The sequence below is a fragment of the Lytechinus variegatus genome, chromosome 8 (assembly GCF_018143015.1).
Source record: "Lytechinus variegatus isolate NC3 chromosome 8, Lvar_3.0, whole genome shotgun sequence".
Classification (NCBI taxonomy): Eukaryota; Metazoa; Echinodermata; class Echinoidea; order Temnopleuroida; family Toxopneustidae; genus Lytechinus; species Lytechinus variegatus.
Window position 1 is genome coordinate 13,014,528 of NC_054747.1, and position 12,354 is coordinate 13,026,881.

At 36.1% G+C, this 12,354-nt stretch overlaps 1 protein-coding gene across 1 annotated transcript in view; it reads left to right on the forward strand.

Moving 5' to 3' along the window:
* Positions 1-11,145, forward strand: part of LOC121419999 (adhesion G protein-coupled receptor B1-like) — a 44,537-nt gene extending 33,392 nt beyond the window's left edge. Inside the window, exons 6-12 of the mRNA XM_041614509.1 lie at positions 201-325; positions 2,940-3,006; positions 5,005-5,096; positions 5,830-5,956; positions 6,613-6,654; positions 9,206-9,691; positions 10,312-11,145. Coding sequence (XP_041470443.1) covers positions 201-325; positions 2,940-3,006; positions 5,005-5,096; positions 5,830-5,956; positions 6,613-6,654; positions 9,206-9,691; positions 10,312-10,479 — 1,107 coding nt within the window. The 3' untranslated portion in view covers positions 10,480-11,145. The remainder of the gene's footprint in view (positions 1-200; positions 326-2,939; positions 3,007-5,004; positions 5,097-5,829; positions 5,957-6,612; positions 6,655-9,205; positions 9,692-10,311) is intronic.
* The last annotated feature ends 1,209 nt before the right edge of the window (positions 11,146-12,354 follow it).

The following is a 12,354-nucleotide window of genomic DNA, read 5'->3' on the forward strand; positions in this document are numbered from 1 at the left end:
TACTTCCTAGACAGTTATGAATGATTTGAGAGCCAAATGAGCTGAAATATGATATCTCTACCGTTAGTGATTTATGTAACAATTTGCTATCCATACTTAAACCACAACTTTAAACCTGAGTTTAAGTTAAACCTACTATCAGAATACGGGCCCATATGTTCATGAGACATTTATTATTTATTTTGTTTGCTTGCTTGCAGGCAACGTATAAAACTCCTGACATTGGTAGCACGTCACAGTACTGCGCACTTGGTTGGATAACACCGTTATTTGTGGTGGCCAGTACGGCGGGTTTACAACTTGATAAATACGGCAATGCAAAATAGTAAGTATCGCAATCCTCAGTGCAGCGAATATCCTGCAAAACGTTCCTAAAATCCATTTCTGATGAGGCAATGTATGACTATTATTATGTCATCTTAGGAAAACCCCAAGCCCACGTTTGGGATATCATGGTATTTGTTTGGTATTTATAGTATATGAATTTAATTGTATACTTAGAACGCCATGATTGAAATGCCCTTGTAGCCACTTTTTAATGAAATACTTATGATAAGATTTATAAGATATGATCATTCGACTTTATCTTTGAAAAAGTACCCTTCAAACCGTAATATATCTTTTCTTTAGAATTATTATTTGAATCCTTTGCGAGTTAAAGACGAATCTTTAAGATAAAAAATAGATCACATAAATCCCATATTCGATTGTTCCCTAGCCACTGTCCTCCTGGATTTATTCAATTCCCTGCAATTTAGAGTTTACTCATTAATGATTGTGAATGTGATTATTGTAACACATAACATATAATAACGAGCATGACCAGTATTCAGTAAACGTGTTTGTAAGCTGAGGCATGTACTAGCTCAGATGGAGGCAAAAACTGATGAATATTCGAAACAAGACGGCTAAAGCTCTATTATACTCGTTATGCTTTGATTTGTTTATCGATTGGTGGATTATTTCAATTTCATTTGTGCGTTACCACAACGTTCTAATTATGTATACAAGAAAATAATTGAACAGTGACATACGCAATTGAGAAACTCAAGAAATCTTGATAAAGGATTTTAGCTCTCTGAAATCATTGGATGATATTTCCTTAATCGATTGGTAATAAAGTCTTCCCCTGGATTAGTCTTTGCAAAGATTGATTACACATCCGTTATTTTGCCTAATGTTTCATTTAACCTGTATACCTAAACCAAGTAAGGAAAGGTGATGGATGGAACTGTCACATGTTCATCAATATTAAATGATAATTTCAGATTATGTTATCACTCTCTTTGCTGAATTTGGTTCATGGCCATCCTTTTTCAATAAGCTGGCAAGTTTATTGCCTAATATTTCATTTAACCTGTGTATTCAAACCAAGTAAGAAGAGGTGATGGATGGAACTGTCACATGTTCATCAATATTAAATTATATTTTCGGATTATGTTATCACTCTCTTTGCTGAATGTGGTTCATGGCCACCCTTTTTCAAGAAGCTGGCAAATTTCGCTCATGAATTATGATTAATGACTTCATATGTTAATAACTAATTGACGACTTGTCTTGTAAAGCTTTACTTATGACGCTTGCGGCAGTTATCTGAGAAGGAGAGCCGCCAGGTTATACATAGCGCTGAACATGCTCAAGTATATCACATCTACAAATGAAGGTTTTTTTAAGAAAAAGCAGAATCAGACTTTCTAAGACTTTTATCAATTAACAAATTTTGTCGTGTTCGCTAAAATATGCAAAACATACTAGGGTCCGGGAACGACATTTCTGTTTCTGTTTTCTGTTTTGTGGTAACTCCCGTAGGAACTCGGCAGGACAGCATTTTGCTGGTAAACGCCAAGCTGGTATAAACATGATAAAACCAATTACCTATGAAACGTTTTACGTCTAGGTTAATCAGTCATAGTGGCTGACGTTATAGACGACAAATATCACTCTCGGGCCTTTTTATCAAAGTGGAGACAATGGCAGAGTTGGGATTCGAACTCACAACCTTACGATTATGAGTCCAATGCTCTAACCACTGGACCACACGACCCACACTGGAGGAGGATGTGATAATTACCGGGATAATTAAAGAAATAGGCTCGACAAGACAATTTCTTGTTCACTACGAAATGAATGTGATTACGGTCCCCAAAAATTGAGAAGAAACACCAAAATGGATTTAACTCCCACGTGAAATATAAAGGTGATTTTGGTCTGAAAAAAATAAATAGCAAAAAAAAGACAAAAGAGTCAATTACATGTGATTTTGGTGTTAGTAGGAGTAGCTTTGCTGATAGAAATGTACAAAGGAAAAAAAAACATTTCAAACGCTCAAATCAAGTTCCGGTTATATTTTCTGCTGGTTTTATGTAATTAAATTGCTGGAGATTCATTAATGATTGGTGACATTTATTAATAAATTTCATCCCCTTCCCCCAATTCTGCATGATTGTGTTCACCGTGTGTTCATAATCACTGGCGTACAGATGGGGGACGGATGGGGGGAGGTCTTGGGGGCCATGGCTCCCTAAAGTATAAAAAAACAAATGAATCTCCCCAAAGTATCATAACCAAGAAAAAAAAGAAAAGGAAAATAAAAGGGTGGAGTATTATATGATTTTCTGAATATTATGTCAAAACCTATCAAATTTGTATTAAATAGCTAAAAACGTTGTTGCTCGCTCCCTTCGCTGCCTCGCATTTTATTTGTAATTTTTTTTTCTCTTTATAATAAGCCATATCTGCCCCCTAAACAATTTTGGCTCAGTGCGCCACTGTTCATAAAGAAATTCCGTGGTCTGACGGAACTTAAATTCAGTGAAATTTGCTGTTTTCTTTATTATGGCTCAATGTGGACTCTACTCACCATTGCTTTGTCATGATTCTAACTCAGATCACGTGATTAATATGACTTCTTTTCTTAAATCTTTTATTCATCATTCCAGCTGTTTTCTTCCCGTCGAGGATAATATCATATTTGCCTTCCTAGTTCCTGGTCTACTTATCATCATGGTAAATACGCACAACAGTTTTTCACTTAACATGTTGTTACGATACTGCAACAAATAACAATGAAAATTTAGTTCTAGATTTTATTTCTTTTTCCTTTATTGCAGGAAATAGATAATTCAACAAAATTAGAAATAAACAATGATCTTACATGTCTTGAAGAGTTAGTCGTGCAATCCAAGGTTATGATATAAATACAAATAACATCCAATTGGTTGGCGAAGATTCCTTTAATCAAAGCTCACAATGATGGCGATAATGAGATTGATGTTGAAGCACGATGAATAACAAGAGTCACTGTAACGAGTTGAAATGTCTGTGAAGACGATGTTGATGATGATTAACAGTCAATTTTAGCAATCCATGGGTTGAAAAGCGTTTATTAAAACAGGTTGATGATCTCGATGAGGACTGAGAATTCCTCTCTCAAAGTAACTACAAACAGTTCATTGATGGCGTGCAAATAATTTCATAGAAGATAAATGTTGTATTCCAGTTGGAAATAAACTATGCTCTGACATAAAGTCTGGTGTGAAACTCTGAGATCTGATCTGATATGATGATGTCCTTGAAGAAACTGCCAGCTTATATACAAATTATTCACTATTCTGGAAGCTTCTAGTATTGTCTACTAACAGAACATTCTGCCAATTTCTAGAGCAGTCTAATTTTAGAAGACTCTTGAATGACCTCAGTGAAATTAACAATGTAAACAACATAGCTAATTATATTGTTCTTCTCACTGCCACTAGGAATCTATTGTCTGTCTTAGCACATTCAAGAAATAACAGATTATTCTATTTCATTAAATAGCATGCCTAACAAAGCTTAACTGAGTCATTATGGAATATCCTTAATCATTCTATACTATGAATATCCTTAAAGAGAAAAATGAATAAACGAATGTAATTGCTCTTACAATTCCTATATATAACAATGTTCAAAGATATTCTCTAGTGAGTTTCAAGAACCAGAAGTTAAAATTAGTAGTTTCATTTTGACGTCGTCGGTTCCACAATAGAAGTATCGATAAAACATTGAAATGGGACAAATCCTTTATCAATCAATCTTTCAATCAGTCAATCAAACAATCAATCATTTAAAAAGATGCGTCTAATTATGTGAATATTACAATTTATGAAAATTATTTTACATCAGTATCAAACTACAAATCACACACGTTATAACATTTGGAAGCATCGAAATGAGCTTTGGTAAGATATGAATAAGTAATATATTTGTTATAGCAGTAACTATGACCTTTTTTTCTTTTAAGGGGGGGGGGCTGAAAAAAAGGATGTGTATTCTATCACTGAATGTGCGTTATAAATAGCTACCATAGAAATGTGCCACTTCAGATATCTATTGATAGTAATGAGACTTTGGTCTATTATTTCATTAGTATTGTAAATTTATTACTTGGTTTCGTTATTATTGTAGCATGAATGTACAGAGTTGTGAGTTAAGGTGTATCATTTAAGTGGGCCTATATTCAAGACTATGCAGTACGCCCTTCAGAATATTGCATTATGGGTTAGGAACATGGCCGGATTTGGGTAGATTATGACTCAAGGTAGTGCTAAGGCTTCTGGGTCCCGTAACACAAAAGTTAACGATTGATTGTACGCTTAATTTTAACGATTGATTGTACATTGTAGTAAATGAAATCAATCGTAGAAAAAATGTTCTACGATCATTTCTAAGCTCTGTGTTACGGGCCCCTCGTTTGAATTTGTTAAAACTTTTCTGATAAGTTGCGAGAATCAGCTGTTAAAAATCATTTAATTCGTTTTCAATCTTCTGGCTCAAAGTTTCACTACTAAAAACTTTTATGATTGATTATTTTGATATTATAAAATGTTAAAACATTCTTTTCAATATTCTAGACTACAGCGTAAGTCATAACATTTTAAAGTATCGAAATAAGCTTCGTTCAAACCTAAATGTGTTAGTAATCTATCTATTATGGCAATTAACATTTTTTTCCTTGTTTTTCCATAGACCAATTACACATGTTTATGCTATGTTCTTTATGAATACATCACGACGAAGAAGAAAGATAAAAAGAATCTCCCGCAAGTCTTGTCGGTGGTGTAAGTATCATTTCCGCTTACACTCTTATTGAGAAATTCTGCATAACTTCAAAATGTCATCAATATCTATTTGACACCCATTTCATGTAACGTTGTCGTTTTGCAGTACATTACATTATACCTTATTACGTTGATGTATCTTAGTGGTCTTTTTAGGGGCTCCGTTTTAATGTTTTACATTAATTCATAAATCATTCATATATTTTTAATGAATGATTAAGACAGAGGTTTCTTCGAAAATCTTCTCTGAAAAAAAATCAACGCAAAGAAGGATGAAGGCGATACATGAAATTAACTTTTATTCAATTCATTTATTTGCATATTCAAATCGAATAGTATAAAAAACATAATAAATGATACATAACAGAGTTGGTTAAAAATTACCAAAGATAGCAATATCAAAAGCTACAAAAATTACAAAGAACAAACCAAGAAACAAAACACGTATGTAATCTGAATATGGAAGAATAGCCAAAAGCCGAAGACAATTATTATCAAGGGCAATCCCAGATTAATTTTGGTATAGCCTTCTCAATATCACTCTACCAATGTTTCCTAGGAAATTGGTTATACACCAGCTTGGCGTCTACCACCAAAATGCTGTCCTGCCGCGTTCCTACAGGAGTTACCAGAAACAGAATTTGATTCTCCTTTTATCATGTTTACCATTGCCATTTTTCTCCAATTTCCCCTCTAACGTATCCCTATTCTAATCTCCTATCCTCTATGACAGGCCTAATGCGAGAGCATGTGCAGTGGTATCAGCCTTCTTACTTCTTGATTGGTCTTTTTTCGTGTTAGCCCTTCGCCTCAATGTCACAGCAGTCAACATCTTATGGGCTTTTAACAAATTAGTAGAAGTAAGTACTTTTAGTTGTGGACGCACCATGCTTTCTTCTTGATATAGACTCCATCCATACGAAAGTCTTTTATGCCTCAGAAGCTCCGTGCCTTTTTTCATTTGTTTTACTTCCCCACTCTTTTTTTTTGGGGGGGGGGCATAAGAGAGGGATATTGGTCTTCCAATACCGCTTTCAGTAACTCACTGATCCGGACCAGTCTGAGACTAAGTCGTAAAATACGAGTTTATGAAGGGCAGTTCTATGTTTTGAACACTCTTTTTTGATCGTTTGTTCCAATTAATCTCGATCCATATCTGATGTTAACAATTTTGTGATAAACAGTCATTATAACACGTTTTAGAAATGGCAAAGAAAAAATGAAAAATGCAACAATTATATATGGTTTTATTTGTATAGTTCAGGGAAAATCTGTCGCGAGAAAGCGATTCTTTACTAATATTTATAGATAAACGTTCATTGCACTCGGTCGCAAACAACAAGCCAGAAGAGCTGGCGTTAGGTCAAACTGGCATCACTTTGGTTAGCTCGAGAACATGTCGACGGATACTTTAGGAGTAAATATTTTATTTATATTTTTATTTTTTAATACTTGTATTTATACTATTGGAGGAGCATTATAATTAACGCCTTTCTTATTCTTTGTTTATTTTCAGAGTATTTGCATATTTTTCCTCTTTGGAGTCTTCAGTACAGAGGTAAAACGAAAGTGCTTTTGATATTTTTTATGTTTAATCAATGAATTTAGTTTTAAAATTGGTAATTTGTTATTCATTTGATTTTCATTGAAAAAAAGATGTATCGTTATTTCCGTTATGTTCACAATGAAATTACTCTCGAGGATTAAACATGTTTAAAACCCTCAGATTTCTATACTTTCTGGTATTAAATATGTATTTCTGAAGTGTAGGTTTCTCCTTTATGGCATCACAGCACTTCTTGAGTTAATGATATGATTTATAATAAATAAAGAGGATTTAAAATAGGAGGTGGAAATAATTTGTGAACTAATTTTCGGCATTACTCCTATGTGTCTAAGATCGCATGCTCGATCTTTAATGAAAATCATAAGTCAAATAATTTTGGAACCAGTGGGATTCGAATCTGTCATCTACTGTTTTCTGGGCAGCGACTCAGCTACCAGGCTATTCACGATGAACTGGAATACAAAAACCCTCTATCCTCTTCTTTCTGACTCATTAACATGCAAATGCCGTCCGTCGTGGACAATAGATAGTAAATAAAGAGGCTTTTAATAGGAGGTGATAATACTACATGTATTTGTGAAAAAATTTCGGCATTACTCCTTTGTGTCTAAGATCGCATGCTCGATCTTTAATGAATCGCTGCCCGGCAAGCAGTAGATGACAGGTTCGAATCCCACTGGTTCCAAATTTTTTCTCACTTATTATTTTCATTAAAGATCGAGCATGAAATCTTTCACACATAGGAGTAATGCCGAAAATTTGTTCACAAATATGATTTATGATTATATCTTTTCTATTTAAAGAGCGTATGACTGAGGTGGTAGTCAACAGTATCCCTCTTTCTCTCTTGAAGACTGATATAAACATGATAAATAGGCCAATTATCAGTGTACACTATTTGAAATTATTATTAAATCATCCACACTTTGCGGTTCATTTATTTGTAGAGTACATTATTCTATACATGCATGTATTGTCAGTCGATTGAACTGTGGCTAAGAGATCGTAGAACATTATTGTCACGTATAATTCTGAAGGGACGAGCTTATCAATGGGTTTTCGCAACCAAGAAACGCTTTATGGAACGTAGAAATATTGTCCAATGCCCTTCACGGCAATAAAGTCTTTGTCGGGGGGTGGAGAATCGAAACAGCCGGTTGGTCCGTGGCTCCGTACAAACGACATATTTGCATTTTTTTCGTAAGCTCCAAAACGCTGAACGAAGCTGCCGGTCCGATTCACCAATTTTCCAGAAAGATATCTCAGCTTTCCATTGTGACTTGACTTGCATTTTAAATGCATTTACTGTGTGCTAGGATAGATTCTGCGTGACGGTGCGAAAACTCCCTAATTGTGCTTGCTTCTTATAGCGTTTACCACTTACTTTATCAGAAATCTCTAAGCGCTCTACAGTAATGCAGCATAATTAATGATAATAATAAATAATAATAGTGATCATGGTGTTCCAGAGACGCTCATGGCGCTAGCGCAGCAACAGTTCCTTCCAGTGGCGGACCGTGACCCGAAGGAGACCAATGATTGGAGGGCACTGTATTCTTTGTGAACAATGCTGTACCCCTCCAATGCTGTGTCTCCTCCGGGTCACAGTCCGCCACTGGTTCCTTTGGATATAAATATCATATTCACAAACAACTATAAAATATAGTCGACAAAGAAATCTTAAATCACTACATGTAGTCTTGCAGCATTAACACTGAAAATCCAGCTCTACATCTTGGTGGGGCCTGGTGCCCATGTGCTTGCTGCTCCATTCACCGACAACCTAAGGGACAAGCCCGGTCAGCTCAGAAGTCACAAGAGCTCTAGCAATTAAGGGCAACAGCCCCAATAGGAAGCAAGTCAGACCATGTGTGTGATGATAAAAGAGTGTACTTTACATGCATACAAAACAAAAATTATTTCTATTTAGGCAGAGCAGCTTTCACGCGCTCTGCGTTTCAAGGAAATAAACTCTTACCAGGTACCCATTTTCTTCACCTGGGTTGGGCGCAGCACAATGTGGATGAATTTCTTGCTGAAGGAAGACACACCATGGCTTGGAATCAAACCCACGTCTCTCAGATGAAAAGACGAGTGTCATGACATTTAGACCACGACGCCCCACGAAGCTTCCCTATTTGGTTTTGATGGTTCCATCCTCAAAAACTTTGTCTACTCAGAACATTCCAGGGATAGGCCTTCTTCATCCATAGAATTGCCATTACCCGATAGCATCTTCATCCAAACCTTGGAACAAATTTAACGATCATGCTTGATCGTTGCAGAAAGAGTTGCAATTTAATGGAAGTATACAAATCATGCGCAGTATAAAAATCAGAGGCGCACGCGCTTGCTTTTTATTGTTTGCATTCAAACTTAACCCCTTCTGCAATGTGTCCCTCTAGGCCTACATCGTGGCGTATTATTAATATGTGAGATGTCAATGCTTGAAAAATGATGTATTTAGCTTTACGTTAATTTTATTATCACAATACTGTTATTCATTTTTCCTTTTCCCTTTTTCTCCCACCAACATTTGAAGGTACAAACGGAATATGAAAGACGTGTTGGACCATGCTGCCCGTGGTTTCGCAAGAGTTCTCGAGCGGTCATGGACTCACCGTCACCGCGACCTGGCTGGCGGGACGAGATCTCACAGATCAGTAACATGGGCGAGAACAGTATCGCTATGGACAATGAAAGCTCTGTTGTTTACGCTGGTCTTAATTCCAATAATAATACTACCAGCGTTGCATCATCGTCTTCGAATCACGCACCGGGATCAGCGACTTCGCGGTTCAACGCAATCCTCAACTCCAGCCTCAATTCGAGTGGGAGAGCGAGCACGATATCAGGCGCGTTGATGAGCAACGGTAATGGGGAAGCCCACGGCTCAGAAGGGACCAGCAAACAGAACGGTCGAAACGGATCCAAAAGGATACTTATTGATCATAAGAAAGCGAAGGACGCCCTCAACGATTCGACTTCATCCATTGCTTCCACTGTTGCGTCAACGTTAAATCTAAAAGTAATTTCAAAGAACACTTTCTTTCGCAGTGTTGCTATTTTCTTCTTTCATCTCTTGTTCATCTTTCTCACCCTCACCCGCCTCTTGATAAAAAAAATGCCAAATGATGAATAGTTAAAATGTGGGGTATATTTGCGACACTTTTACTCAATTTTGACAATAAGTCTTGCTTTGCAAGGTATTCAAGTTATAAAGTATCTAAGATTTTCTTCTTTTTTTTTGGGGGGGGGGGGGAATTACATTTGCTATGGTGTAAATTCAATTATGTGGTAGAGTTAACTTAATTTTGCAATAAAGAAGAAATGGAGGCTACCAAAGTTGAAGCACTAAAAACATTATGTACATTTATTTCCACGTTTCATTTTACTAAGTTCACATCTAACTTAGATTAAGTTGTGACTAACTTTAATTAGCTTTCAAGTAAATAGTATAGTAACCATGCAAATGTTGTACTTAGTCTTTATGGCCTTGAATGTTAACATGAAAGATACGAAAGTAAATAAAAAAATTCAAAGTAACATCCTCTTAATTCTGAATAAATCCAATTCTCTTGGAATTTAGAGTGAACTTTCCGATGTGTGTTATAATGTGTTGTTTTCTTTTAATTTTTCTGTATGCAGGCCAAGCTTAAAGTGTTTCCAGTTCGTAAAATGACAGATCAGACTGAGCATGTGAAGATGACCAACACGGACCAGTCAGACTCTCCCGATGATAGCCGGGAGACCAGCCCTCAACCGGCGCCGAAGAAAAGAGTCGGCTGGGGAAAGATAATGGCGGGAAAGACGTGATCATTAAAATCAAGGTTGATCTATATAAAGAACACTACTTTGGCAGAACCGCGGATGTGTCTTTCAAATAACTTTACATGTTAACCAGCAAAGACGGAGCACCTAGCAGGATCAACTTGTATCAACTGGGTTTTCTGATGTATCCGTCTCCGGAGAAGAGAAATAGAAATTACAGTTCAGATGAAACTTATGATATCGATATAAATAGATGTCGCTTACTTCTTGATGCCATACCAATTCTGCCAATAATTTTCGGCATGCTGATGAAAGAAAAATGCAGAGATACGATTCATGAGAATGAAAATCTGAATAAGTATAGCATCGGAACGGAGAATAAATCTTACAGATCGTAATATGCACAAAATATAGGGGCGGTTCCATATGACGGGACATTTTGTCAACAATTTTTAGCCTCTTAGCTGATTGCTTGAGCGATGAAAAATTATTTTTGGTCAATAATAAAGCTATAGTGGGTAGTCATGTGAAAAACTGATTACCAACAAAAAAATATTTGATTATGGCTGAATTAAGGGCGAAAATTTAGTGTGTCGTACGGGACTCAGAAATGTCCCGTATACGACATGCAACATTTAGGTCATTTTTTACACGACTATAACAACAAACATAAAATGAAAATTGTCCCGAAAAGTCACTCACTAGCTAATGAGATGACAATAATGTGATCTGAATCAGTTTTACAAACTGTAAATAAGTTTTGGAGCAAGGGGAAGCAATCCAAATTTCAACACCAACACTAAGGCCAACACCGGACTTGAAATCACCCATTGACTAATCAAACAAGAAGTGGTACTTGTTCTGGCTGTACGAATAGGCCTATATAATTCATGTAATGAAAATTTTGATGCCAACCATTTTTCTTTATCAGACTGATTTCGTACATAGGAAACATTATTAAAACAATTTAATTGACACGATGCCATCATTCTTTATTCCCTGTAAGACAGTTTTTCCACTGATTTCCAATAATCGATTTATGATCATAATTGACATATGCAGGTAGTCAAGACAGAATTAAAACAAGAGTAGTTGCAAAGTCACTCAATTACAAACTGAGTGGTACTTTTGATGCCTTAATTTTCTTGAAAGACCCAGATAAGTTTTTAGAATATTCCTTACGCAAACTACAGGGGAAAGTGATGAATAAATACCATAATTGCAAGGAAAAGTACAGCGCCTGTTTTTTTTATAATCTTTTTTTAAAGTCTTGCTTTGGCCCCGCAGCCTTTTACAGCGCGGTGGTATTCCAAGGAATAAATTCCTGCCAGGTACCCATTCATCTCACCTGGGTTGAGTGCAGCACAATGTGGATGAATTTCTTGCTGAAAGAAATTACGCCATGGCTGGGATTCGAACTCTCTGTTTCAAAGTCATAAGACTAATCCACTGGCCCACACCGCTAATTCTCGGGTGTGGATCTTTCGTTGATATGCCATGTTGTGTAGAGTTTGCCAAAGTTGTAAATGCCAATAAAATGTCCAAAAGTAAATTTAAAAAAATATCTAGGTCTACCCTAAGTGTCCACAATCTTATACATGTCGTGCACACTGTATTTAAAGTTATATATATTTTTTCTACAAAGCCAGTCTTTCTGTTCAGTTTGCCCGGGGGCGTTAATCTTCCATTTTCGTAATCGTGTCGATATTTCTTTTCGATTTCGTCCTATTTTGTCGACTTAAGAGTGATTTGCTATGTTAACAAGCATTCTTTCTGTGAACCTAATTGATACCACATTGCTGTATATATATATCTTGCATTATCATAATTATGCTGATGTCTACTAGTTTATATAACGGTCTTGTTCATTTCGTTTTCCAGGGGGTGTTTCACAAAGATTGAAGTATGACATAGAGTCTC